The sequence below is a fragment of the Ambystoma mexicanum genome, chromosome 1p (assembly GCF_040938575.1).
Source record: "Ambystoma mexicanum isolate Mex_15411 chromosome 1p, UKY_AmexF1_1, whole genome shotgun sequence".
In the NCBI taxonomy this organism is placed as follows: Eukaryota; Metazoa; Chordata; class Amphibia; order Caudata; family Ambystomatidae; genus Ambystoma; species Ambystoma mexicanum.
Window position 1 is genome coordinate 593,469,616 of NC_090921.1, and position 27,991 is coordinate 593,497,606.

The following is a 27,991-nucleotide window of genomic DNA, read 5'->3' on the forward strand; positions in this document are numbered from 1 at the left end:
TCATTATCCATTAACAATCTACCACAAAGCACATACTTGGAATCATATTAACAAAATTGCTTTATCCCTCCTCCCCAGGAGCCACCAGCACCACCAGCTAGAGTACCTACAAAACTGAAAAGTGAGGTGCTGCCAAATACAATGAAGAGGACCAAGACGATGTGGTAGATAACTTGCCTACCTCTAGCACCCAGAGAGAATCATGGATGTGGAAGTTCTTTACCACTTTTGGGAATGTACAAAAGGCAAAAGCTACCAAAGTGAAATGCACTGAGTGCAACGTTGTACTCAGTCACGGACTACCCTGGACAGTACTCCGATAGCACCACCTCCATGCGCCGGAACACCAAATACAACCACCAGAATGCTCTCAAAAAGGTTGTTCCTTTCTTAGCAAGTAGTAGGCTGTCTTCCTCCACCTCATCTTCCTCAACCAATACTGTAACCACACAGCCTACTTCTGTGCGACACAAAATCCCACCAGCTACCTTGCAAGCAATAAAAGATGCTGTTGATCCATATCTTTTGAAGACAGCAGTACTCTGTATATACTGCAACACACCACTCTGCAGGGGCAGCCATTTCAAAGTGCTTTTGAAGCTGTAATCAAGGAGCACGAGAAACACTGCCCCTACCTTAGATGTAACAGATGCACAACATCTTACCCTGTCCACCTCCCCCTCCATATTAATGGTTGGTGCCCCTTCTCTCATTTCCCTCCCCATTTATTTTCTGACCTCTCCTGCAAAAGACAAAAAAGGTTCCTTTAGGAACCACCTTTCACAGTTAAAACATGGAACAAAAAAAATAATCTCATAGACTCCGTCTACTTTACATTTCTTAGTAAACTAGATAGACTCAACAATATTTTTCCAACATTTCCATTAGCATTTTATGTAGAGCCCTCTTCCCTTTCAATGGTGGCCTGTGGGAGGCAAAGAGGCAAAGAGAAGGAACGAATGCAGCAGCGGCACGCGCTGCCACTGTACTAAAGTAAGTAGGGGAGCTCGGGGGGGTGATCAAACTAAGAAAACATGGGACAGAGGGTGGGGAGGAAAATGGCAGCAAGGACAGCCTACACTTTTATTTTAAGATGAATCATTCAATAGTTTAATTTTAAAATAAAAGTATAGGGACAGTAAAACTTATTTTAAAAAAGTAGTGGAGCACCGCTGCCATCCCTCCCGCCCAATTCGACAACAGCCTGGATGGGAGACCTGGATGGGGATTTTTCTCCCCCAATGTCACTATAGCTATAGAAATATATTTCAAACAAAAAAAACTAACTGCGGGTTAGTACTTTATGGCTTTGAATATTGGAAAAATAGCCGGGAAAAACAGCTGGGATAGCTCCATCCACTCCCCAGCTGGCCTCCTCACCTCCCCTTCCCTCTCCCTTTCCCCCACAACACATACTGTTTCTGTGACACAGTTTGTTTTGAGATGTCAGCTATTCAAGGCTATAGCCGAGGCTGCAGAAAGCTTTGTGTTGCGAACTCAGTCCCTAGAACCCCTCCAACTCCCAAGTTCCACTTTATGCCTTCTAACCACCCTGCTTCATGCCCAAGTTGTTTCGGACCTGGTCCAAATCCGTCCAACAGTTTGAGCTGTGTGCTTTTGCCAAAATTGGCCTTGTTTGTCTATGGGAAAATGAGAAGGAACTAGGCCGCAACTTTGGAAATAAAATGTTGTTATTTTAAATACTTTTTTATTTTTGAATGGATTTTTACAAAACTTTCCAGCTTGGGGCGGTTCTGTGAGTCCCTAATCACTTTGGAAATTTCAGTTAAACCAGTTACTCGAATCAAAAGTTATTATGAATAGAATTTTAAGGGGCTGCTATGGGAGGCCGACCCACCTTAACTTCAGGGTGGCTATCAGCGCCCTATAATATATATGTATTTAACATATTTTTTTCAACAAACACTTCTAAATCAATTCTTCATTTCTTTCACTTGTTGCAGTGCTGGTAATACTGTGGAAAAGGTTGACACTGGCGATGCCAAAACATCAATAACTGTTAGGCCAGTGGGTGAAGACCCCTGGTGCTTAAGAAGGTATGTGCCCAAATGTGCACATTGGCTTCCAAGGAGCCTCTGCTGCCATAGCCAAGCAGTGTCTCTCGCTGCTGTCTGATGCCTGATGGTGTCGGCGAGGGCGGCCCTGTCAACATCCTCTGGTTTGATCTAAGCGGAAAGGTGTGCTGCACCTCCCCGATTTCCTCTGTTCGTGAAGTGCAGCCTTTTCGTTCGAGCTCTCAGTGTAGCATGCAGCCGGCAAGGGGGTGGGTGGAGGAAGCGGATAGCGCGCCCCCTCTCCGAGACGCTTTGTCCAGAATGAGGAAGTCGCGTGTATTGCTGGCTTTTGTAAGAGGAACTTGCCTCTGGTGTTTGCCAGAAGCAGAGCACAGCGGCGATGCCTGGACCCAGGTGCTGTAAATTCGCCCAAAAAGATTCCTGTCTGGAATGACGACCTCCTGAACCTGACCAGGAGAGGGAGCTCAGGGGCTTCACTTCGCACTGACGCAGGTCCGGGTCTGAGGGCCACTAGAGGCGCAGCAAGGAGAGGGGAGCCTCACAGCTAATATGGTAAGTTTGTCCCCGGCTTCCCACATTCTCTGCAACGCTGAAGTGCCTGTCTGGGCGTTTCTGGCTCCAATAACCCAAGACGAAATCCCTTGCAGGCAAAGGCCGGGGAGTGGGCTGAACATTTAGCAGGTACGTGTTTTCCCAACTGCTTCCCAGCTTGTGCACCAAAGGGCCTACAAGTCACGCGAGATTTGCTTGATTTCTGCCTAATGTGTCTGAGGAAAACCTTTGTTTACCACTTGACAGAGCCCTCGTGGCAGTGTCATTGCCTTTGTCACCACACATTCCGAGCTTCGAGGTACCCAACCACAGTATGTACACCCAAGTACAGCAGGCAGACATTTTAGACATCTCTTTTCAGTAAGCACTGTAGAGGCAGGTTTTGACACCCATCTTGGATGCCTACACCTGATTTCCTCGATTCCATATGTTCCACTAGGTGGATGATGTCGCAAAGGATCGACCACGGGAGATGGGCCTGCTGCCACAGCCAGTCCGGATAATGATGTATTAAGGGATTTCTCCTAAAGCCTAAAGGCAGTGCTGCAAATGGGAAAAATGTATTGGGGGGAACCCTCTCATCCTTGGAGAGACGGGCCGTGGGGAGGAGGTGGCTGGGCTGTGTGGGGGGTGGGGGGACGGGTCACGAGGCGTGTGGTTCCCAGGCGGGTCACACAATACAGAATCTTTTGATAGAACCCAATCCTGACGATTTGCATAAAATCATTAAGCATTATGGGAACATAAGTATGGCCAGAATTTAAAATTTGAAACATGTCTGATTGTGATTCTGTAAGAAACCCTTTTGAGATAATAATGAAAGTTGCACTCTGCAGTTTTAATTGGGCACACAACTCACCCTAAGAAAACAATTTCTCTACTTTGCAGGACATATATACCAGTCTGGACAGCTACAACAAGTGTAGGAGGTGTTGGCTGTTTCTGTGTTCAGTTGCTCAGAATCTCGTGGGCATGGTCATGGGCAATAAGACGTGTTTTGCCCGGTCTTGGGGCTCATTCCCTGTACTGCCTAAAAGGTGACTGGCAGAGCTTGTGGCTATCTTTCAATCCTGTGAAAATGGAGTCACTCCGAAATGCAAACTAACAAGAACATTTAATAAATCGACTGACTACGTGGCACGTCTTCGTAAATTGTGGGGACTTTGCACAGACTCAGCACGTCTCTGCGAGCGGCCGGGTGCTTTGCGCGAGACACCAGGTAGAGCGTGGGCTTGGATTACGCAGGGAGGGGGCGGAACTCAAAAAATGAGGACAAAGAAGGGAAAATGTGGGCTTTACGAGGGACGGCCTGCAGGTAGACCATCACACGCCCACCATTGTGCGGAATGATACATATTCATGGATCAGACCGCACAACCTCTCGGCTGGAAAATGGCCACGCAAAGCCCTTGCTCGATCGGCCACCTGAAGGCAGGCATCCAAAAGTTGCGCATAGATTTCATTGCACAGAGGTAAGATCTGGTGTCGGTTTAGGGATCCATGTACGCAGCCAGGGTTCCGATCTAACTTAGGGGTCCGTGTACGCAGTGTAGCTGAGTGCCGGAATGGTTTGCTTGGGTTCTCACGCAGCTATTCCGAGTTTTACCTGAGTTACGATAAATCATCCGCATGTTGTCAGGGAACCAGTAAGAGTTACGGGGGACCCCACGCAGGGTCCCCGTGATGCAGGCCAGCTTGTGGGGGACCCCATGCACTGTTTTGAGGGTGCATGTATTTGCGCCGGGGGAGCATGCAAAGGTAGCTGCTCCTGGCTGTTTTTGCTTAGTGTTGGGGCATTCCGGCCGCAACTTGCGTATATAGTTACTTTGCACGTACAATTCCATGAATACGCAGAGCATGCAGAAAAACGTCCGCGCGCAGGCTCGTGCAGAGTCGGTCTTCGTGCGCAGGCTTTGCAGGATATTTGCGTGGATTTCCATGAATCAGGCCCTTAGCTTTCAGGTCAAATATCTCAAAAAAGAAGAAAAGAAACACAATTCAAAACTAATCTGATTGACATGTTATGGAAGCACTCAGAAGAAAAAGGATCCCACTTATGCACGTCTCTTCCAGATCCCAAACTGCTTCACTCTTATGCATTGTGACACCACGACTCCCCTCCAACAATGCCCACACTGACAAATCACACAGGTCCTGAGGAAGGCTGCAGAGGAGAGAAACCCATAGCGAGCAGAGTTTAATCTCACTCGGCCTGGGAGATATCATAAACAGTGGCTGTGCTGATTGAACTCGTTTCACTTGATAACTGCCATTCAACGTAACATAAAGTGTGCACCTGGCTCTGATATACTGATTGATTCAAATGTTAATATATACATATATTCCCTATTTCTATGATCGACGCCACAAACTGAATTACCAGGTGGCTTCGAAGAAGGCATTTTTATTACCAGTCTATTGGCACTCATTCATCAGTCTCGGAAGGATAAAATGCTGAGTCGACCTGCTGGGATTGTGATCTATGACCTGCCAGCTACACACAGATTACTACAGCAGGAGCCAGAGCTGCTGTGAAGGAACACAATCCCATCCCACCAATGCTTGCTGAATAGACTTGGTCAGTGTGAAGTCCAAGAGCAAACCTGAGTGGAATTTGGGTAGGCTGCTGGTTTGGGTCCTATCACATAAAAGGACAGAGTGCTTTAGATACCGATCAGAAATTATGCAAATGTCTGCTTCTCTGGGGCCAGATTACAGAAACTTTGCACCAGTGCCAAGTGGTAACGTAGTCTGCATTCGGGCAAAGTTTGCCCTAGTGCAAATAAACATTTGAACTGTGACAAGTGCAATTTGACATGGTATAAGCACCAGGACAAAAATGTCCCTAGTGCAAAAACATGCATGTTCAATGCATTTTTGCACCAGGGCATAGTTTGCGCTAGTGCTAATACGGATGGATATTAGAACTAGGGCAAACTTTGCTCTTGAGTACAAAGGTATTGAAAGGGCATGTTTTCTGCACTAGGGCAATGTTTGCTCTAGTACTTATTCCATGAAAAATTGCACTTGTCCCCATGCAAATGTTTTCTAATATGGCCCCAAGGTTTTTTGAACTAGGGCGAACTATGCCCTGGCGGTAATACAGTGCGACTTTGCAATTGCACCAGAGCAGAGCATCTGTAATATGGCCCCTGGTGTGCATTTTGCTTGTTAGTATTTCTTCTCCCTCCACACATGCTTCTGTGTGAAGAAACCTCAAGCTTCCCTTTGGCGTTCACACACTAGTTTCGGTTACTGTCATCAGTGGGAGGGTAGAGCGCACACTAGCATCTTGGTGGGGAGAGATAGCCTGCCACACTGCCCTGGCCACTGCCAGATAGCCAGTGACAAGCAACATTTAACAAGCATTGGCATTAACGTGCAACGGGCAGTAAGTGGGTGAGCAAATAACCAAACAACACCTATTTATTTATTTATATATTTCTAACGCGCCAGCATCCCGCAGGCATCGGGGCGCACATAAACACAGGAACAACAGAGATAGCAGGTAATGTCAGGTAGGACGCCTCGGATGCCATTCCTCCCTGTCTGTATTCTAATGCAATAGTTTCAGTTTATAGGTCCTAATATCCCAAACTAAAAAGTTGAAAGAATGGATGGGAGCAGAGCATGCTGCAAAGTATTTTTTTGGCATATATTTACATTTCCTGACTATGCAGCTTCAAGAAGTTTCTTGTTTTTTTCAATTACACAGTAAGCACAGTTTTTTTATTGTTCCATATTTTAGCAGATTACACCCCAAGCAAATCAGCGATATGGGAAACGCCCATTGGAAACATGTATGTGCTGAGAATGAAATACACATTACCCTACTTAGGGATGTTTTCTGGCTAAGTACATTTTCAGAGATAGCAAAACACTTTTTCATACGTTCACTTGCATTTAATGAGAGTGCAGGGTTGCCCAGAGCAATTGTCAGACGTTTAAGATTAATTCTAAACCTTTCAGCTATCACCTGTTTGTTTTTGCTTGGGCACCCCGAGTGGGACGGGTATGCCCAGACGTGGGTCCCGTGCCTGCTGGGTCTAGAGACCCAAGCTATGCCTCACTGATGATGCCCAATGAGGCTGAAACATGTCCTGGGGCTGCTTGTGGTCTTGTGCAGAAGGTATCAGGTAATATTATCCCCATATATATGGTCGCCGTAAATAATATCACCGGGAAAAGGTCATGGCGATATTATATGGCTGACCATATATATGGGGACAGGGGCAAAAAAAAAAAAAGAAAAAAAGTTTGGGGGTTGCGGGGGTGTCCCCCGCATGTTCCATGCAATAATGTCGCCACAAAAAACGGGCATTTTCCGGCGATATTTTTGCATGGCGAGATTTCTGTGGCGACATTATTACATTGAACCATGCAGAAGGGAAGTGACCTAGCAGTTCGGGCTGCACTGCCCCTTTGGGGGTGGGACCAAGCTTCATTTGCATATTTCTTTCCCATTTTTGGGATGGTTTGGCAGGTGAGGAACAATGGCCTGAAGGGTTGCCCAGAGCAATTGTCAGAGGATTAAGACTAATTCTAAACCTTCCAGCCATCACCTCTGGGTTTTTGCAGGACTCACAAAAAGATTATACTGGGCAGACAACACGATATAAAATAAACATTTTAATACACCAACACCCACCCACCTCTGAAAAAAAGTTCACAAAAGAATGTATCTGTTTTATTGTATGAAAAATGTAATGCACACGCAGCAGTATAAAGGATGGATGCAAATTCAACAAAACTGAAGGTTAATGGATGGAAGGTTTTGAATTAATCATAACCTTTGGCATTGCTCTGGGCAAATCCTACAAACCACTGTTTTTTCAGCCTGCAATGCTATTACAGAAAGGGAAGTCACCCCGAGTGGGAGAAGTATGTCCAGACACTGGGCCCGAGCTCACCATGCCAAGTTACTCAAGCTACCCCTCCCCGACACTGTCTAATGAGCCCGAGTCATGTCTAGGGTTGTTTGTGGTTTTGTGCAGAAGGGTTGTGACCTAGCTGCTCGGGCTAGTCTGCAGGGATGGCCTGTCTCCTGCTGTAATAGCATTGCAAGCCGAGAAACAGTGGTCTGTAGTATTGCCCAGGGCAACGCCAGAGGGTCTGATTATTTCGAAAAAATTCAGCCATTGCCTTTTTCTTTTCCGGGATCCTAATTCTTCCAGGCACAAAGGTTTCCTACTCAACACAGTCTAGTGGAGAGGAAGCAACCCAGTTAGCAGAGTAGACGTGGCACGATGCCTAGTCTGCCTGGTTACCCGCAGCGTATGGCATGCTTGTCTCTGTCAACGCTTGGAACTGGAAGCAACTATTATTGATATGTGTTACGTTCGGGCTCCGCGCGGAGGCAGAACGTTGAAGGCCTGTGAGGTAGGTCACAGTGGTGCAGCTCCTGCCGGAGCGAAATGAAACACGCCACGCGTTGGTAGAGTCTATGCCCGGAACTGCCTCCCTTGCACGGGGGTGGGGCTTTTATTCAGACGCCCTGCGTCACCGCGTTGCAGGGCGTAGGGCGGACATAACATTATGCACACATTAATTTAAGCAATTAGTGTTTTGTAGGACTATTTCTCCTCACACACATTCTGGTGGAAAGTATGGTTGAGTGAAATTACTGGGGGCAAAGAGAAATTGACACATTTCACCTTGAACAAGGCATTCCATACGCCAAACCCACAGTGCACGAAACATATAGAAATTCACGTTTTAGCTGTAAATATTACGTAATTACACATTTGTTACGTGGTAAGTGGCCATTGTGGGTGGGAAGAAATTCACCAAAGTGGGCACATTTCTCACGAATTTCCACACACTATTTTCATATAGCAAATTCACAGGAGCTCACCCACCCCTAGTGGAAAGATTTACTTACAATATGTCAGCAGGATTTATTTTTGGCTTAATATTTTGAGGAAAACAATGCAGCTTTTTTTTATCTTCTCCTAGCAGAATTTATCCTACAAATAAAAGATATGCGTACTTAAACACAAAAAACATGATTTTGCTGATGATGTGTCAAGTTTGAAAAACTCTCAACTTCATGAAATGTGTGGCATTTTATAAACGAATTTGTGGCGTTTGCCGACGCCCAAGTCCTACAATCTTGCATGGGCCAAGAATGGGGGTCTGCACCCTGCAGCTCTTCATATGTTTTGGACTACAACTCCCACAGTCGTCCACCATTGACTATTCTGGCTCAGAGCTGATGGGAATTGTAGTTCAAAACATCTGTGCAGATCTAGGTTGCTTACTCGTAGCCTAGTGAGTAGCTCTTTACGGGGCACCTGCAAATCTCAGTTTGTATTACTCGAACAGTACTCATTTATAAATGTGTCAGTGCTTAATTATTAGGTACAGCGTTCACACCTCGAATTATGGCCTGCCATCACTCATTTGCTGTTCATGTTGGGAGTTTCTGGTTGTGTAGGGTAGCAGCACTGGTCATCAGAGGTCTGGAACCTTTGATGATGCCGAATTCATGTTTTGTGAGCATTGACTGCAATTATCTACGCTGTGCCCGAGCCAGGTGGTGATTTCTGTATCAACCGCCTATAACTGGAACTGCACTTGGTGTAGGATGATAGCTTTTCCATGGGGTGTTAGGAAGGAGTCTTCCTTTCCCCAAAGATGAGCATAACATGCTTGCATGCTTTGGTTCCCTTGGGACTAAGGCCTGCTGGGGATATCCATTAAAGGGGACATGCAGTTCAGACAAATATAAAATATGCTGTTTCTCACCATTAATACTTTACAGATTTCCCAGCGAAGAACTCTTTCCATCTACCGTATTCTCTTCGTTTTTGTAAGCATTTCCCTCTTTTGATGTACTTGTTTTTGGCAATTGCCTTCATATTCTGAAACAGGAAATTACATCAGAGGAGAGGAAGTGCAGTCTTGCAGATCCACAAAGGCAGCAAAGTAGCAAAGTAAATGATTATTTTCTTTAACTGTCCATTAAGACGTTTACATTTCTGATAATCACCCCCCCACCCCCTTACATCTGGTGATGTTGTCCCTTCCCCACTTAAACCATATTATTTACTCGTCCATCAGCCCATCCGCCAAGCTTCTTCTCCGATCTAATTTCCTGATTGAGGGATTGAAAGCAAATCACAAACTGGAGGCAAGTCCACGGGAGTGAAATGGTTATACACATTTTAGAATAAGATCGACTAGAAGAGTTTGTTTTTTGCAGGGAAATAGGCAAAAGATAACACTTTAGCAGTAATGAGCAACACCTTTTATCAGGGGCGTAGGAGACCCATAAAATCTGGGGGGGAGGGGGACAGGGTACACCCCGGGACTTTGCTTTTTTAATTTATTTATTGATTGCAGTCATTGTTTCATGCAGCATGTAGCTTGTTCCTCATGCTCGTGTCTCCAGTGCCTGAGAGCGGCTGTGGTGCCAGAGAGGGAGAAGGATTCCTCGTGAAGCACCAGTCAATACCATTTCACTACTTTCAGGAGCAGACACCAGCTACGCCTCTCCAATCCGTTGCCTCCCACAGCTATGCCATTGCTTGTATCCTTTCCCTGCACAGGTACAGAGAAAGAGACAGAGGGAGAGATACCGACAGAGCTTGAGAGAGACGACGAGAGTGATAGAGAGCGAAAGAGAGAAAGAGAGAGAGGCGAGAGAGCAAAAGGGACAGCAAGATAAAAGGTAAAACAGAAAGAGGGAGAGTGAAAAAGAGACAGGAGAGAAGAACGCAAGAGGGATATTAAGAGATTTGAAAAAAGGGGAGAGAGAGGAGGAGGTGGGTAGTGCAATAGAGATGGAGTTGAAGCGAGATGTAGGGAAAAACTCAGGAACGAGAATAGGGGAAAAGCAAGCATGGGATGGAAAAGATTGAGAAAAAAGATGGTAGACTAGAAATGAGAGCGAGAGAGCGTAGCAGACAACTAGTGAGACTCACAACATTAAATGAAAGCAGTGGGTCATTGAAACCTTACAGGAATACTCTCGACTGATTAGGCATTATTTAATCTAGGCTCATTTTCATAATGATATAGATTTTCCGTAGAGTTTTTCCAGCACATAATGATGTACCCATATTGTTGAAATAGCACGTCCACAAAATGCCTCCATTACTCACATAAAATGCAAATGGGATCAGATTTGGTTTCATTTGTGATAATGCACCACTCTCCCTTCTAATCTCCTAACATTCACACATGACACAGACAATAGTCACTCTCAATTACCCATTGGCAAATGTTTCTGCAGCTGTCTACCATCTCTTTACCTCGAAACCGGTTGAGAAATCAAGAGGGGATGTGATCTTTCGAATTACGTTGTTTCGATACACCCTTTTAGTAGATCACATGTGTCACAGTCATTGTGATTTTCAATATACGTGTACTAAGGTTGTTTGTGGTGACAAATTGTATGCCTCACCACTCATTGTTATATATTGTTATGTATTTTTTAGCGAGTTTCGGATGAATGTCTGGCACCGAATTTAGATAAAGGTATGAATGTTTCACTGTGTATGAATTATTTTGGTATGGCTTTTATAGCTTTTATGTAGTTTCATGCGTCCTGCAATGCAGATATAACTAACAAGTGCATATTAATATGTGATTGATTCATTTTTTGACCTTTTGTATCATGTTAAAATAAAATTTTGATACTCCATTTATAAAATAAATACGTCCTCTGGACATTCTTTCAGCATTCCCTACCACTAATCACAACCTGTTTTAAATGCTGCACGGTGCCCCATATCAAAGAATCCTGATAAAAAATATATCTGATAGACCAATGTAAAGTCCTGTTTTTCAATTTTCACTTGAAATGCAAAGCAAAACAAACAGAAGACCAAGAAGAGGGCACTGCCAGTCTGAGCTCAGAAGTTAATCTCTGAGCAGCTGATCAGCATGTAAGCGGCAGACAGGGCTGGACTGGGAACCAAAAATGGCCCAGGATTAGTTTTTTCAAAGGGCCCATATTTCACATAAGGAGCGAGCACAGCGCGTGAGCCCAACCCTTCGATGAAGGGATTGGGAGTGTTCCCCAAGAAAATGTTGAATAATGTTAGTCAAAATGAGTGCATTTAAAGCATGTTTTAAACATGTATGGATTAGAAAGTTATGTTTTAAATGATGCCCAAAATAAAGAGGCCGAATGCTTCAAACTGTCCCTTACAGACTGATTGTCTGACCTCTCGGTACAGCCTTTGCACAGTTTGCTCCAGAGATAGATAGCTCTTCAATCTTGCCTAGGCTCACTTCCCTTGCCCTCCAATTCTCTCACCTCTTTGTTTACCTCCTTGCTTTCCATCTTCCCCTTTCTGCCACACTCCTTTATACCACGATGCATCTGGCCTGCAGTGCAACCCCATTAATACCTCCGGGCCTAAAGTGCATTCATTCACTGCATGGGCATGTACTGTTACAAAGGCATGATAAATACATTCTTGGGATAGTCATTCAAGATAGGGGGCAACATCATTGAATTTTCCACTCCCTGTGGACTACTTCCTAAGGCACATTTACCACTGAATGAAGGATCTCACTACCCTCCAAGCCAATGCACTCGCGGCTGCCAATGGACCATTGACAGGAGCAGGATTGAAAGGGAGGTGGAGCGTGGGAGGGGGGTCGAAGCAACAACTCATTCTTAAAACAATCCTTAAGTGTCTTGTTTCAGACCACAACTTTTGAAGCTGCACCAGAACATCCTCATTAGATTGTGTAAAGAAGTGAAATGCCCCCCACACACGTTTCCCCTGCCCCACCCCACACACATTCTCTGAAGTTAACCCCATTCCCAAAATATGAGGATTTACACCTCACACCCTACCCTGCAAAGAAGTACCGAGCACACAAGACCCCCATGACGCCTTAAACTCAACTGCACCATCCGGCTTCAAACGTGCAGAAAGCAAACAAAGGCAAGAGGCATATTTCTCAGAGCTCGAGGCCCTGATACCCCCGCCCACCGAGCAATCTATCCCGCTCCTTCACCGCAGCCTCTGCAGTCCATCCTCCACGGTACACTCTTTTGGACGATGACCCTCTGCTCTAGCACTGCTCAGAGTATGCCACACAGATGCTGGGATATTGCATGGGAGCACATGTTCTGCACATTCAGCGGCTAAGTGCACCACCAGGGGTAACATGAAGCATACAATAAAGAGGCCAAAGGTTTCAAACTCTCCCTTACAGACCGATTGTGTAACCTCTTGGTACGGCCTTTGCACAGTTTGCTCCAGGGATAGTTCTTCATTCTTGCCCATGTAGCTCAGCCTGTTAAGCACCTGCACCGGAAATATGTGGGTAATCTGTTTTGAATATTGCATGATAGGCCTACCTTTTCACCCTCCAGACCAGAGATTGCTAGCAAGAGTGGCAAGCAGCTCATATTAGAATCAGCAATTAGTGTATATTTCAATATCTACTGTATGTATATGCATTATATGTAATAGCATGCGATTGTAGCACAAACTACCAAGGGGGGGTTTCCGGGGCACAACAGTACATTCGAGTTTATTGCACAATCAGTGAGTCAATGTGGATTGAATTGTGATGCCAAAGCTCCCTAGTTGAGGCCTCTCCTCACCTCCCACTCCGAAAAAAAATCAGCCTGAAAAATGGGGCAGGCCTCCAGCTCTAACACAAGAAGAATGATCCCACGGATTGAGTAGTTTGTTAGCTTAATATATTCCCTTTCTTATTTTAATTCTTAAATCAAGCAGCGAGCCCCTACTTGAGAGGGTTAAGACTACATTAGAAACATGGTAAAATTAAGCCAAAAAGAATGGGATGCGACACACTGTAGCCTGCGTGCAGACCAATATAATGCCGAGTGCCCTAGACCCACCTGGCATAGCTCCAACTCACACGCTTTTGGCAGGTGTCACCCGCCTTGTAAACAGCTGACTCACCCGCCAAGCCTCCAGCATGCCCATACGTTTCAATGGGCCTCTCACCCACCAAAAATAAAATCGGGTGTTTTCACCCACCTTTACGACACAAACGGTTGAGGCTATGACCTGGTAAGAAACAGAGAATCAAAGCAACTACGGGGTTCCCATACCTTCCTACGGGTACCCCATTGCCACCCTCCCGTACAGCTTTTCACAGCAACTAACGGAAGGGCGCAGGGCCATGCAGGTTCCCATCGCCATATGTGCAGTGCTGCTCCGTTCACTGGTCCAATTCCGGCACCACTCCCTAGCAGCATACGCACCTGAAATCAGTGAAGAAGCGACAGCGCCGGCGGGCCTGGCCCGGGGCCTGTGCAAGCTGCCCTGCCAGCTCACCTCGTCTTAGGAGCAACATAGCAGAGTCAACACTGAAATCGCCCGGGCTGCTCTGCACCTGCGCAATGTGTGCATCATGTGATGCGAGCACTGCACAGCTGACAGTCTAGGGCTGCATATTCCTATGCCCTCAAAGAAATGTGCAGGCGCAAGCCCGCCCGTCGACCCGCCGGGTAGGGGCAGAAAAGAAATGCAGCAGCCAGTATGATCGTGATTAACAAACCTCCCAGGCTGGCCTGGATATTTGCTCATAATTTATGTATCCTTCCGAGCAAGAAATGAGGCCCTGTGCCCCGAGGCCTACCGGGGGAAGTCCCGGTGGGCCAGTCCTGCACTGGTGACGGATCCTCCCCTCTTAAGGCACCTGTGCCCTGGGCCTCTATGGGTATCAGCTGGCCACATCATGCTTTGTAGAGGCTCGTTCACCTTTTGTCAGAAATGTTAATACTTTTCAAATAGCTCTTTCACAGAATGTCTTCCATATGTTACTACTGGGTGAAAGGAGCATTGGGTTGAAGGCTGCGAAATACTCTGTGGTTGTAAAGACCCTCTTGGCACAGGGTTGGACTGGGCCATACAATTGTCTCGGACACCAATGAAAAAGTGGCCCATCGTTGAAAATGGCTATTCATTCCTTTTGTGACACTGTTTGAATAGTAATCAAGGGGGAGTTTTTTGATTAGGTGTGATGCAAATTGTGCATTTTAAAGAATATTTATTCAACAACACTGGTCAAAACGACTAGCCGCACAGTGAATTAACTCATCAAACTGGCCCAAAATGGCCCAATTTGACCCCAAAAAAACGGCCTACACCAGCATTTTGTGTTTTTGGTTCGGGCATGGGCCTAATGCCCTAAAGGTCAGTCCGAGCCTGTCTTGGCATGCTAACTCGCTCCTCTGAAACTTCAAGTGTATCTGGGACAGGTGCATGAACTGTTCACTAGTACCAAGAAGGAACGGGCTTCTTTCAGGGTCATCCTTCGAATAGTACAAGTGGAACCTGCCTTATGAATTGTGTCTCTCTCTCTCTGCTGGTCTACTTTGCAGAGGCTACTGAGGAGGCGGCACGCAAGGTGGGCGCGTCCACACACGCAGGTCACACAGACAGGAGACAGGTTTTTGCAATATTTCTGGAAGATTCGATGAGGAGAACATGGCGCCTACAGAAGTGTGTGATTTGTTGAACCATTGCAAAGTATGGGAAGTGTTGCTGATACCCACAACTATGAAGTGGGGTGTTTGCCCTATTAATCAGCAGGACATTATATTCCAGGCGTTCGAGCGAAGTACGGCATGTGCTTTCCAGTCATTTGGTCGACAAATGGTCAACGCAATTTGGTCGAAAGACAAATGGTCGATTTTTTTTTTATTTATATATATATTTTTCAGGTTTTCGTTTAGGAAAAAAAGGTTTTTTTAGCAAAAAAAGGGGGTTAGGAGGGGACCCCCCCCAAAAAAAAAAAATGTGAAAATACAAAACAAAAATGCCATTTGTCTTTCGACCAAATTGCGTCGACCATTTGTCCTATCGACCATTTATTTTCGACCAAATGACCTGTAACCACGGCGTGCATGTAGTACAAAACGATTCTTTCAAGCACATGTGTGTTTGTAGGCGTTTGCCAGCAGGGGTGAGAGGCGCCCGTAGTTCTTGAATTTGAATTCACACTTAGCTACAGTTGTACTCAACCAACCACACCAGCATATCTTCCTCTGACTAAGACTCAAATTGCGACCTGAATGGTAATTTCACAAGATGCAGGGTGGGGATGTTTGGTAAAGAAGGGTGACACAGCGCACTCCGCACAGGCTCCCACCTCCCCCATTCCAACCTGAAGCGCCGGTGCCACGGCCCGGCCTGCACTCAGGGCCAGGGGCCACTTACTTCTTTCACTTACCTTAGAGTTAGTCAGAGTTAGTCTTGTCGACGTCCACTCAGTGACTGCAAGGACTCACAGGAGGAGGTCGTCGAGTGAGTCTCATTGGAGCAGGAGGCAGGAGCAGACAGTCTAGTAGTACTGGTCTCACACTCTCAGAATTAGCAGCACGCGTCGCTGCCTGCTGCTAGTGGCTTCTGGAAGGTGAGGAGGAGGAGACTGCATAGCAGTGCACTGCGCATTCCAAGGCTGACACATGCCATATTCCCTGGGCCCGGCCGGCCTGCTGCATCATGGGTCACTCAATGCTCAATACTCACTCAACCTCTTGCTCGTGGTTGTGCATCGTTACCCCCCTCCCCCACCTGTTGTTGTAACAAGAATCGGAATCAGGTAGAATCCACCCGGCCCGCGCCTGCTGCGTGCAAACTTCAGAGTCACTCCAGAGTCTGAAGTTTGCACGCATCAGTGCACATGCTGCAGAGCAGTCTCCAGGACCAGAGAGACTCAGACACACATACTGGGGGAACAAACTGGGGGGATAAATGCCATTGTATCACGGCCACTTAAAATTGCGGGGTGGATTTGTCCCCTCCATGTCCTACGCCCATGCCTTTTATGTGTGTTAATCAACTCGCAAATTCTGAATCTACAGTGCCAATGTGGTCTTTAATGGTTGCCGCTGGGCACACCTGGGTTGGGAAGTGTGAGGTGGGGCACTTGGCTCTACTCGCCACATGGAGTCATGTGGAGAGGCTCACCATTGAGAAAGACTAAAGGATGCCATTTCCCTAGGTTGGGTAATGTCTGAAGAGGGTTGATTAGGTTTTCTGGCCATTGTGAATGGCCTCTTTGGCATCCCTTGACCTCGGCAGCACTTGGTGAATACTTCATTACATATGACCCTTAATATGGTTTTTGCAGCGGTACGACGTTGTTACATCACTAGTATATTTTTCAATGTGTTTTTTTGCAAAAAATCTTTCAATGAAAAAATTCAACGAAAAATATGGGGTGGGGGTAATGGGATCTAAGGGATAAGGGTGTGGGGAATAGGGAGTACATATGAGGTGAGGAGTGCTTGTGGGGAACCCCCCAAAATATAAAATAAAATGTTCAATGAGTTTTTTCACAAAAACATTTACAGCATAAAACTCATCAAAAAAATAACTGGGTATGAAAGAACATAGAACCTTTGCAGCCGGCATTGTTAGCTCCGTCCAAGGCTTATTCTGCCATCATTGCAGGGTACAACCCAGCCTTTTCATCTCAGCTAGTTCTGTGCAGAGGCAATTGCTGGCTGCTGTGTCTGCCAGTTTCATTGTTATTTTAAGTCGGACTGGAGTCTGTTCATGTTGGCATTTAGTCACTTATTCACAGAGCATTTTCCAATGGGGTTTTGCCATTATAAATCGCTTCTGTGAATTAGGCCGTTATAGTGTATTACGAAGAGGCTTCAGCTCAATGCCCGCCAAAGGCAGGGGATCTATGCGGCATAATATTTTATGTATACTGAAAAATGTGCACCAAATTGCCATGAAAATATTAAAATACAAGCATAATAAAAAAAAGTTACACCTAACTTAACATGCATTGGCAACACCAACAGTGTTCGCTTTCCTAAAGGCAAATGCAGTGCCCCTATTCAGATATCTTTACACTTACGATTTTACTGTATTACAATTCATTTATAAATGGAAACTATACAATTAGTATGCTACTACTTGTATCCACCTTTTCTTTGCAAAACAATAATAACATCAAAACATTAGGCTTTACATTTTTAATACAAAAGAAAATGATGGGCCATGTTAAGTACTTGCGGTTAAGTGCATGCTGTTCATTTTCGCACTCCACAACCCAGGGCTGGCCTGCCCGGTCGGTACCAACCACAAGTAACATCAATATGTTCCTATTGGCACCCAGGTAACTGGTACTTCCGACCTGCATCCATCAACACCAAGGGTTTCTGCATCGGCCTTCCTGCTGTACAACTAGCACACCCGGCCCTCCTTGCTTACAGAGCCATGCACAGCCTGGCCAACATTATTGGCAAAAGGGACCACCTTGCATTACTTTACATTGCATCGCATTACTTTAATTCAGGGCTGAAGCTGGCAATCAGATGGTTGCACGCACACACTTGGTAAAGACGTTTTTATTTTACCAGAAGCTGCAATTATGCAATTATCACATAACTTTTCAGATGCATGCTTTTTTGGGGAGCAAATTGTTGTTTTAAAATACTAAATTCCTTTTTTTTTTGTCTTTGAAGACTTTATCTTTTTTTTATTTTAGAATTTTAGTAATGTTCTGTGTAAAAATTTGATTCTTTTAGGATTAAGAACATGATCATCCAGAAATCGAAGATTGAATTATGTAATGTAATATTCAGTGTATGAATGCATTTTATTTATGTAATGCTTTGCAACTATGAACGAATGCGCAATAAAAAAAACACATGTGATTAGACTTTACATAAGAAGCAGCTGAATGGATGCAATTAACCCATTATCTTTCAAACAGCTGTTTTTACACTCAGAAATTACTGTTTTAAATTACCAGAATTTCTATAACACAGATCATTTGCAACTTGTCATAGCACTGCTTGTGCGTATACCCCCCGCCACACATGCCATACTTTTTTTTCTTACATGTTGCTTGCACCACCTCTATGAGCCAAAACCAAAAATGGTTATAATGCAAAATATTGTAACAGACGTGTCCAGAGAGTCAATCTATGATAATTGGATCTAAAATGATGTGTTCACTTTTATGAAATTTGAAGAGTGAAGAGTATTGATACCATTGGAGATTTTGATTCAACTTTAAAAGGGGGCCAAAATCAAAGCCAGCAGCTGGGAACTAGACAGGCTTGTTCGATAGGGTTCTTTAAGGTATGACGGGTGGTGCAGGCCATATGGACAAACTGATTAACAACTGGTATGGGCAGGACATGGGTTTTCACTGTCAAGCCCTATGATTCCATTAGACGTGCTACGTGTCCAGCTTTGCGAGTGAAATTTGAGACATGATGGATGAACCCTCTGAACCCAAGGTTGTTGACTAACTCAAACATTTTCTTCATCGAAGATATCTCGACCCAAATAATATGATATGGTATGAAATGTTGAAGTCCACAATAAGTATAATTATTTACAAGAGTTACGTCATCAGGGCTAGATTAGTGATTGTTGTGGAAATTGGGTCAGTTTCCTTGTTGCAATAGACTATTGGTGCAATTAAAGATGAGTTTAGGCTGATGGAGCATTGTGTGACCGTACACTTCAAGGAGACTTAACTTCAGTCTTTTATTCCTGTGCAGCTTGGATCCTTTTAATTGTTTGCTGCTACTGCATCTTGTCCACTGATATCTGTTGATGAGGGTTATTTTGCAGCCTGGCAAGAAGAGTTAATAGAAAATGGCGCATGCATTGTTGGTGTACTAGATCTCTGTCATCCTTGAGCTGGGCCATCGTTCTACCTCGAGCACGTTGTGGATTTCACAGATATGTTTGGACTCTAAATGCACATTGATTATGTCTATCTTGACGGTATCATGGATGGGCCTGGTTGTGCTTTTTCGGGATGGTCATGATGGAACATGATGGTTCAGTTTTAAGTTTAACCTCAGTTGACTTCCAGCTTCATTGATCATGTTGCATGTGGTGTGGTTTTGTGCAGTTGGGGTTGGTGCCGGAGTCTTATGGGTTTTCTGTTGTGCTTGAATATGTTGTGAGAATGACCTTGGAGTGAATGTGGCTAGGGCTGTCTATTCCTCCAGATAAGGTGCCCCTCTTCCTGGTATTGACATAGGTGGGCAGGCCTTCTCTTTACTACTTGCATGTGTGGGAGAGATTGTGTGTGTGTGTGTGTGGGGATGCTGAGTGATGAGATTGCTAGATCCCTTTTGTGGGATATCCATTGATGAAAGAAGAATTTGAAGATCAGAAAGTGTTTATTGCCAGATTCTAGCATAACAATGGCAGCAGCTTCAAGGCTTATTGTGTCATGCTCGGGCCGTGTGGCAAAGAATCACTTTCCATAACCACAAGAAGGCTTATGAAAGCCTCCTTTCATAAAAGGACATCAGATGTAAAGTAATGTGACGTAACTGGCTCTTGTGCAATTTGGCATCTGCCATTTTGGAGAGATCGGCAAGCGAGGGGTCGTGTTTGGGTTAATGAGTCATTGAGTCTGGTCTGGATTGACTCTGATTCCTCTGGACTTATCTGGGATTTTGAGACCACCCCTTAACTACCAAGGATGAGTATGCTTGTCCTTTTTGCATAGACTTTCCTAATAGGTCTGCTCTGCCCTTGGCTGTACTGGTACTGTAAGAGTGATCTCAGATTAGGATTTCCTTATTCTCAATCAAGATCGAATTCTTGCACTTCCAGCTGGACGATTTTGTCATGGTATCTGATGGGCTACAATTTTCAAGCATGGGGAAGGTCACTAGGTGGTTTTCTGGCTGCATCTGGTACATTTTGAGATTTTCTTGGCCCTGTTTTTGTTAAATGTTTCTCAATTGGCTGTGTGCAGATGTCATTATTTTCTATGTTGTTATTTTATTGGAATTTATACTGTGCTCCCTTGCCATTTGCATAGTCTCCAGGCACTGTGTCGGATCTGATACAGAAGCGGGTAGGCAAGGTTAGTGGTGAGATGAAGGGAAATGTAAGATAGCTTGGTTGTTGTGTTGATGCATGCAGACCAGAAGTACTGGGGGCAGTTTCTAGGTGTTCTGTTTAAAGAGCATAGAGGCATTTGCGTGCAATCAATCTCTCTCTCTCTCTCTCTCTCTCTCTCTCTCGAAATGGATACTAGGATTGGAGATGCAGAAGAGGGCAGTATGGCAGTATGGATACTCCTTACTTTTCAGACCTCACTCTAACTTGCTCTGGTGGGACACCTGGGACTTTTTCCGGTTAAGGAAAAGCCTGTTGGGGTACAGGACGTCGTTCATCAGGCGATAGGGGCACGGGCCTGAATCCCTGGTCTTTTCTCCTGGTGGTCAACCCCCGTGTCTCCCACAAACCTCAGAATCCTCTCACACAGTGCACACACATATCACAGGCCAAAGGGGATTTCCGTCCCACTCCTCACCTGGTTTTGCAGCCATTCCATAATGTCAGTTTCAGAATTATGCGGAAAGCCTGTCTGTATTTCTTGATGGTGAAAAGATGTGCAGGAAAGTGATAAGAAAGTGTCTATATCCCTCAAATGTCCCCATACAGGAGGGCGCTCCATCTCTTGGGCCTAAAGGGGTGCTGCGTCTGTAGGGAGATTGACGAGCAGCATGCTGTAGGAGAGGGGGGTGAGGTAGGGGAATGGGATTGGTGGACCAGTAACATTGCACTAATGAATGGGCAGCATCTCCTGCCCCTTGCTAGGTTCAGCTCTGTGCCGGAGCTCCTAGTAAAGCCTTGTGCCAGAGGTAGCTAATCACACTCGAGTAGAAGCAGGTTTGCAGTAATGATCTATCTTGAAAGGGCCGTCCTTCCACAGATCATGAGGGGCTATAGAAGCGCATAATATGCACAGGGTGTGTTCAATCGCCACAGGGTTTCTCCTGGAGGCAGGGAGGAACCTTCTCAACCATCAACAGATAGTTGCACTATAAAAGGTACTGCTGATTTACACTGCATTTGACACTTGATATAATATGATAGGTTATTTATAACTTGCGATTTTACACTGAAAAAAAAGGAAAAAGGGAAAGTCAGACCTGTGTTTCTCTGCACACTTCACAGTGACTATTGCATTTGGGATCCAGCATCCGTCTACTTTTTGGAAATTAATGCTTTATGTTTTGAATTCAGTTGCACGAATGGGCTTTAGACAGTGTCGGACTGGACCATAAAATTGTCTTTTCTACCAGTATCCCACAGTTGCAAATGGCTATTCATTCCTTTTGTGGCACTGTTTGAATAGTACCCAAGGGGGAGTTCTTTGATAAAATGTGATGCAATGTGTGCATTTTAAAGAATATTTATTCAGCAACACTGGTCAAAACTACTAGCTCCATAGTGAAGTAACTCATCAAACTGGCCCACTTTCACCAAAGAAACTGGCCCACACCAGCATTCTGTGTTTTTGGTTCGGCCATGGGCCTATTGCCCTATAGGCCAGTCCGAGCCTGGCTTTAGAGTAATCATTTCTTTGGTGGGAACTATAGGCTGCTGCTTGTTACAATTAAAAGGAAATAACCACTTCTGTTAATGCACCCAGTATTTTCTACAGGATTAAGTTGCTTTGATGAGTCCGTTGTGTGCAGAAAAGCACGCTGATGTCATAAGTGCAGCATTAAATTGAGAGATTTGAAACGTACTTTTCTTTTTTAAACAATTAGTGGCACCAGAGGATAAGCCTCCACTAGCAGCCAGGAAGAGGCCAAAAGAGCAATGACGACTTGAGAGAGGCAGCAGTGGGCTGTAAATATGTTTAAGCGTTCTCAGCATAGCATTATTTTAGGTGCTTCTGGTCCCAGGCCCAAGGACGTCATTTCACCAAAATGCCAGGGGTAGCGGAAGTGACACCACATGACCCTTGACCTCTGATAATGTCATTTGAACCCACCCCGAAGTGACATCACGTGGAGTGATGGAACACAACCTTTTACCCCTTGACAAAACAGGAAGTGGCATCACATAGCATTATTCCTAAGTACACTATGAAAAATGGATCACCATATGTATCGGCTGAAACAAACATGCTATAACTGCTTTTTGGAGGATTGTGTCTGCATTGTGAATTTGTGGTGTTTAAGAACAGACTAACTTAGTGACTTACACCCTGAAGTGTGCCTGAAATGAACCTTTAATGAGTCTAGCAATTATTGTATAGAATTCCAGAAAGACAAATTATTTGTTATTACTATTCTTTCTTATTTAGGGTCACTGCTCAAAGAGTTACACTTGTGGAACACCCTGTTTTTTTTAAAAAGCCTGAAAAAGAAAGCCGGCCACTGTAGAAACAAAGGGCCGCATGGCATTGGCCACAGCACAGGACCTTCAATCTGTAAAAAAAAAAAAAAATTAAATGTAAAAGAAAGTTCCTTTTTTTTTTTTTTTTTAGGGGTAGTAAGGGAGATCACATGGGTAGCAAGAGAGACCTCAGGGGTGAACATGGTGATACCCCTGCCTGCCAAGCCTGGGGGTGGCTTCACAGGCTACGTTTGGGAATGTGTAAGCAGGGGGGAATTTAAGAGTGTATACAGAAAAATGTTGCACTGGCAGATGTGCTCCCCTATATCAAATGTGTAGGCAATAGCTATGCCTGGGGAAATGCCTGGGCTGAAGGCTGAGCTTGGTATTTGGAGTTGCACGATCTTCACAGGCGTTTGCGAAGCTTGCATGCAGTTGGTTGATAACTGCATGAAGCCTGCAGCATTTTGTTTGAGGTGGAAAGTAGGGGACTGTCATGAGCTTTTGCCCAACTCAATGGTACCCACTTAAGTACAATAAGAAGGATGAGCAGCTGCAACATTCACCTGTCACCTGCTACTGACTCTGCCCAAACCCACACCGCCTTTTACAGGATCGGCATGAGCTCTCCCCAATTTAACTGCAACATATGCCAGTCCACCAACAAAGCACAGAAGCATTTTCCAACAGATTATTATGATGCCTTTGCCCACAATATATGCCAGTATTCTAATATTGTACTAAAAACACATAGTCATGCTGGCTGTGCCCAAACATGACTATGCAGTCTGTGCCAATATTTGCCGGCATCCCCACGTAAGAACAAAGTCTGGTTTGCTTTGCCCACCATAAGTATACTGTAAAAATATGTCGATGCTATCTGCGCCAATATACAGCAACTATTTCCACGTATGAACATGTTGGCTTTGCCCATAATGCCATACCATTTTAAGAAAACATTTCAATGCTGGCTGAGCCAATTTATGTAGTTATTCATTTAATGATGTTTTTAATGTATTTATTTTATGGAAATGACAGGGAACACATACACTTCTTTTTAACATTGTTTTACAGATCGGAGGACCAGTATCCTGATTCACATAGTGGCTAGGTATCTTGATTCACGCTAAGGCTAGACATCCTGGTTTACATGAAGGCTAGGCCTCCTGATTCACACAGAGGATGGCCCTCCTGATTCAAGCAGGTGCTAGGAATCTGATGCACATGGATGCTAAACTTCCTAGCTCAGATGGAATCTAGGCACCCTGATTGACACTAGACATTCTGATGCACATGGTGGCTAGGCATCCTGATTCATGCAGAGGCTAGGCATCCTGATTCAGCCAGAGGCGAGGTATCCTGATTCACATGGAGGCTAAGCTTCCTAGTTCAGATGGAATCTAGTCCTCTTGATTCACACAGAGGATGGCCCTCCTGATTCAAGCAGGTGCTAGGAATTCTGATGCACATGGATGCTAAACTTCCTAGCTCAGATGGAATCTAGGCCCCCTGATTGACACTAGACATTCTGATGCACATGGTGGCTAGGCATCCTGATTCATGCAGAGGCTAGGCATCCTGATTCAGCCAGAGGCGAGGTATCCTGATTCACATGGAGGCTAAGCTTCCTAGTTCAGATGGAATATAGTCCTCTTGATTCACACAGAGGATGGCCCTCCTGATTCAAGCAGGTGCTAGGAATTCTGATGCACATGGATGCTAAACTTCCTAGCTCAGATGGAATCTAGGCCCCCTGATTGACACTAGACATTCTGATGCACATGGTGGCTAGGCATCCTGATTCATGCAGAGGCTAGGCATCCTGATTCATGCAGAGGCTAGGCATCCTGATTCAGCCAGAGGCTAGGCATCCTGATTCATGCAGAGGCTAGGCATCCTGATTCATGCAGAGGCTAGGCATACTTATTCATGCAGAGGCTAGGTATCCTTATTCATGCAGAGGCTAGGCATCCTGATTCAGCCAGAGGCTAGGTATCCTGATTCAGCCAGAGGCTAGGTATCCTGATTCAGCCAGAGGCTAGGTATCCTGATTCACACGGAAGTTAGGAATCCTAATTCAGACAGAGGATGGCCGTCCTGATTCAGACAGAGGCTAGGTATCCTGATTCACATGGAGGCTAAGCTTCCTAGTTCAGATGGAGTCTAGGCACCCTGATTGACACGGAGGCCACACATTCTGATGCACACAGTGCTTAGGCATCCAGATTCACGTGGAGGCTAGGGATCCTGATTCACATAGTGGCTAGGTATCTTGATTCACGCTAAGGCTAGACATCCTGATTTACATGAAGGCTAGGCCTCCTGATTCACACAGAGGATGGGCATCCTGATTCACATGGAGGCTACTCTTTCTAGTCCAGATGCAATCTAGGCATCCTGATTGACACGGAGGCCAGACATTCTGATGCACACGGTGGGTTGGCATTCCGATTCACGTGGAGGATAGAGAGCCTGATTTGCATTTGGGGCACTGGAAAATCTATAGAGACACACAATGATTTCCCCTGAAATTGATTAACTTCCATGCACGAGGGACGTTTTATCATTTTCCCCTTTCTTCTTCTTTATTAAAAAGTATGAGACAACACAATTATTGTACAGAAATTGAAATGATGTTTTTGATTAAGATCACATTATGCATACTGGATAGGATATAAATATGCTCGGGGGGACCATATTGAAATGTACTACATTTCAGGCAGAAAAATACTTTTTGCTAAAAAAAACATTTAAAAACATTACAACAATACAATAGTGAATGTTAGGTCAACCCTGTGTAAACCATTACCATGGATGTTACCCATAAAAGCACACTGCAAAATATGTTTACTACAACATGTCTCACATTCCATTCTGCATACAGAATATATTCTAGTGTTTCAACCTACCCGCTACCACACAAGCATCATAAGCTTTGATTTTAATTTGGTGCTAGTTGTGATATCTTTAATTTACACCGACCCATGTAGTTCTTGCAGGCAGTGCTGCATCACTGCGCTAACACCTGTCTTGTGCTAGAAGCTCTATTGCAAGGGGCACTTTGCACCCAGGCTGTGAGTCTGTGCTACTTGCTGATGGGGACATCATTTCACCAAAATGCCAGGGGTAGCGCAAGTGACACTGCATGCCCCGCTCCCGAGTGACATCACAGGAAGTGATGTCATTTGAACCCGCCCCACGTGACATCACCGGAAGTGGCAATTTAAGGCAGTGTGCCTCAGTCCACTAAGAAAAATATGGTTACAATATCAATTTAATATGACACACATTTTATACAAGAATGAATCATCACATGTAGCAGTGTGTCAAGGCCCATATTATGATGGAAGTGTATGAACACAAATGATAAATCCCCTCTTTATGTGGATCATCCCCAGTGGTCGAAGTGAGCGGGAGCGGTTGGGAGCGGTGCTCCTGTACTTTTTTAAATTACCTATTACAGCTCCTATACTTATATTTTAAGGAGAAACCGTTCCGGAATGGTTTCGTTTTAAAATAAAAGTTTAGGAAGAAGTTGAAACTTGCACTTTCAGTGCACTACACTGAACGTTCCCTTAAACAGCAGGTGCAAGTGTTTTGGGGAGTGTATTGTGTGCGGGAGGGGACTAGGTGATGGGGTTTATGAGGAGTGGGTGCAGGCCAGCAGGGAACATAGTTCCACTACTTCTTTTCGTACACTTCGACCACTGATCATCCCTGTTATTTCAACATGACTACAGAGCGAAATCACATTCTGGGGGGACAGAGGTGGATAGGCAGGTTTAGGGATAAGGGAAAGCCATGATAGAAGGGGAGAGAGGGAGAATATTTCACCAGAGAGCACGTGTTCTTATACAGTTGCTCTTCCTTCACTGGCACAGCGCCACCTGATATCATGGGGTGCAGAAGTCTGAGGTTAGGCCTTCATCCCTTCAGAGAAGGCTGTGGACCGGAGCTGCTCAGCGCTGGCCCACTAAACTGCAGCAAAAGAAAATCTGCTACACGACCAGGGGCTCCGTGTGCAACCAACCTACTCACACACTTTACTTTTTCTTTTTTTCACCAATAAATCAGGGCTCTGGACCTGAGCTGCTCAGCGCTGGCCCTCTTGACTGCAGCAAAAGAAATTCTGCTACAGGACCAGGGGCTATGTGTGCAACCAACCTACTCGCACACTTTACTTTTGCTTTCTTTCATCAATAAATCAAGCAAACCTTGCTTTTTAGCATATCAAGCTATTCGACCATATGGGTATGAACACATTTTCAAAGCGTGTTGCTTTATTGTGGACCATTATGCATTACTTACACTTTGGGTCACCGTCTGCTCAGCCTGGATAGGAATCCCACGTGCCTCAGTGTGGCTGGCTGCTGCTGCACTCAGGGCTCTGCTCTTCCCTGCCTCAGCCCCTGACATGGCTACTAAGCAACCATAGCTCAAGTAACAGACATGAAGGCACTGACGCCACCACGCTGCTTCCACTGGCCATGCTTGGGGGGCACCAGGTCTGGACCTTGCTAATTTTCTATAAATAGTTTGTAACAAACTATTTATAAAAAAAAGTGCAAGCTCCAGGCTCCAGTCCAGGCCACAGGTTGCAGAATTATGCCAGGTGTTGCTGTGGAGACGGCAGATGTCGCTCTTGTGACCTCTGGTGACCCCCAATTGATGTCCCTTCTTGCTGATCAGCCACATATTGATGATTCTGCGTGTAAAGCAGCTTCTAGGACATCTATTTGTGTCCCCCCATGCATCAGGGCGCCACCTCTGCAGTTCTCCTGCCTTGTGCATCAAGATGTGTCCTAAAGTGTGTTCCTTGGACAGACTGAGCCTGAGACTATGGCCCTCATTCCGAGGTTGGTGGTAGTCATGGCGCTATTTGCGCCATGACTGCCACCAATAACGGGTCCGGCACCGGTATAGTTCAATGGGGACTTGCCGGTATAGTCCGACCTTTGCAGGACTGGGAAGTCCCCATTGAAAATGCCATTTCCCATTCCCATTTGAACACCCATAGGGCTCAATGGGAAAGGCGCAAATAACAGGTTCGCAAATGTCAAGCACGTTATTTGCGCCCTGGTCCCTTAACGGGTCCTGTCCACAATGGCTGGTCAGACCAGCCGTTACTGGTGGGACCCGCTAAGGCACCTTGTAGTAGGGCGGTAAGGGATTACCAGCACCGGTCTCCTTACCGGTGCCCGGTATCCCTTACCGCCCACCTTGGAATGACCCCTATATCTTATCCAAAGATACATTATAGAATAATTGAGGTATTCTGTTGGAGGCTGATAGAGGCCCGAAATGTGCTTCCAACTTTAT

The 27,991-nt window shown here is 45.2% G+C and overlaps 1 protein-coding gene across 1 annotated transcript in view; it reads left to right on the top strand.

Moving 5' to 3' along the window:
* The first annotated feature begins 2,396 nt into the window (after positions 1 to 2,396).
* MYO1F (myosin IF) overlaps positions 2,397 to 27,991 on the top strand; it is an 860,973-nt gene continuing 835,378 nt past the window's right edge. Inside the window, exon 1 of the mRNA XM_069649543.1 lies at positions 2,397 to 2,588. Within this exon, the coding sequence (XP_069505644.1) occupies positions 2,586 to 2,588 (3 nt within the window). The 5' untranslated portion in view covers positions 2,397 to 2,585. The remainder of the gene's footprint in view (positions 2,589 to 27,991) is intronic.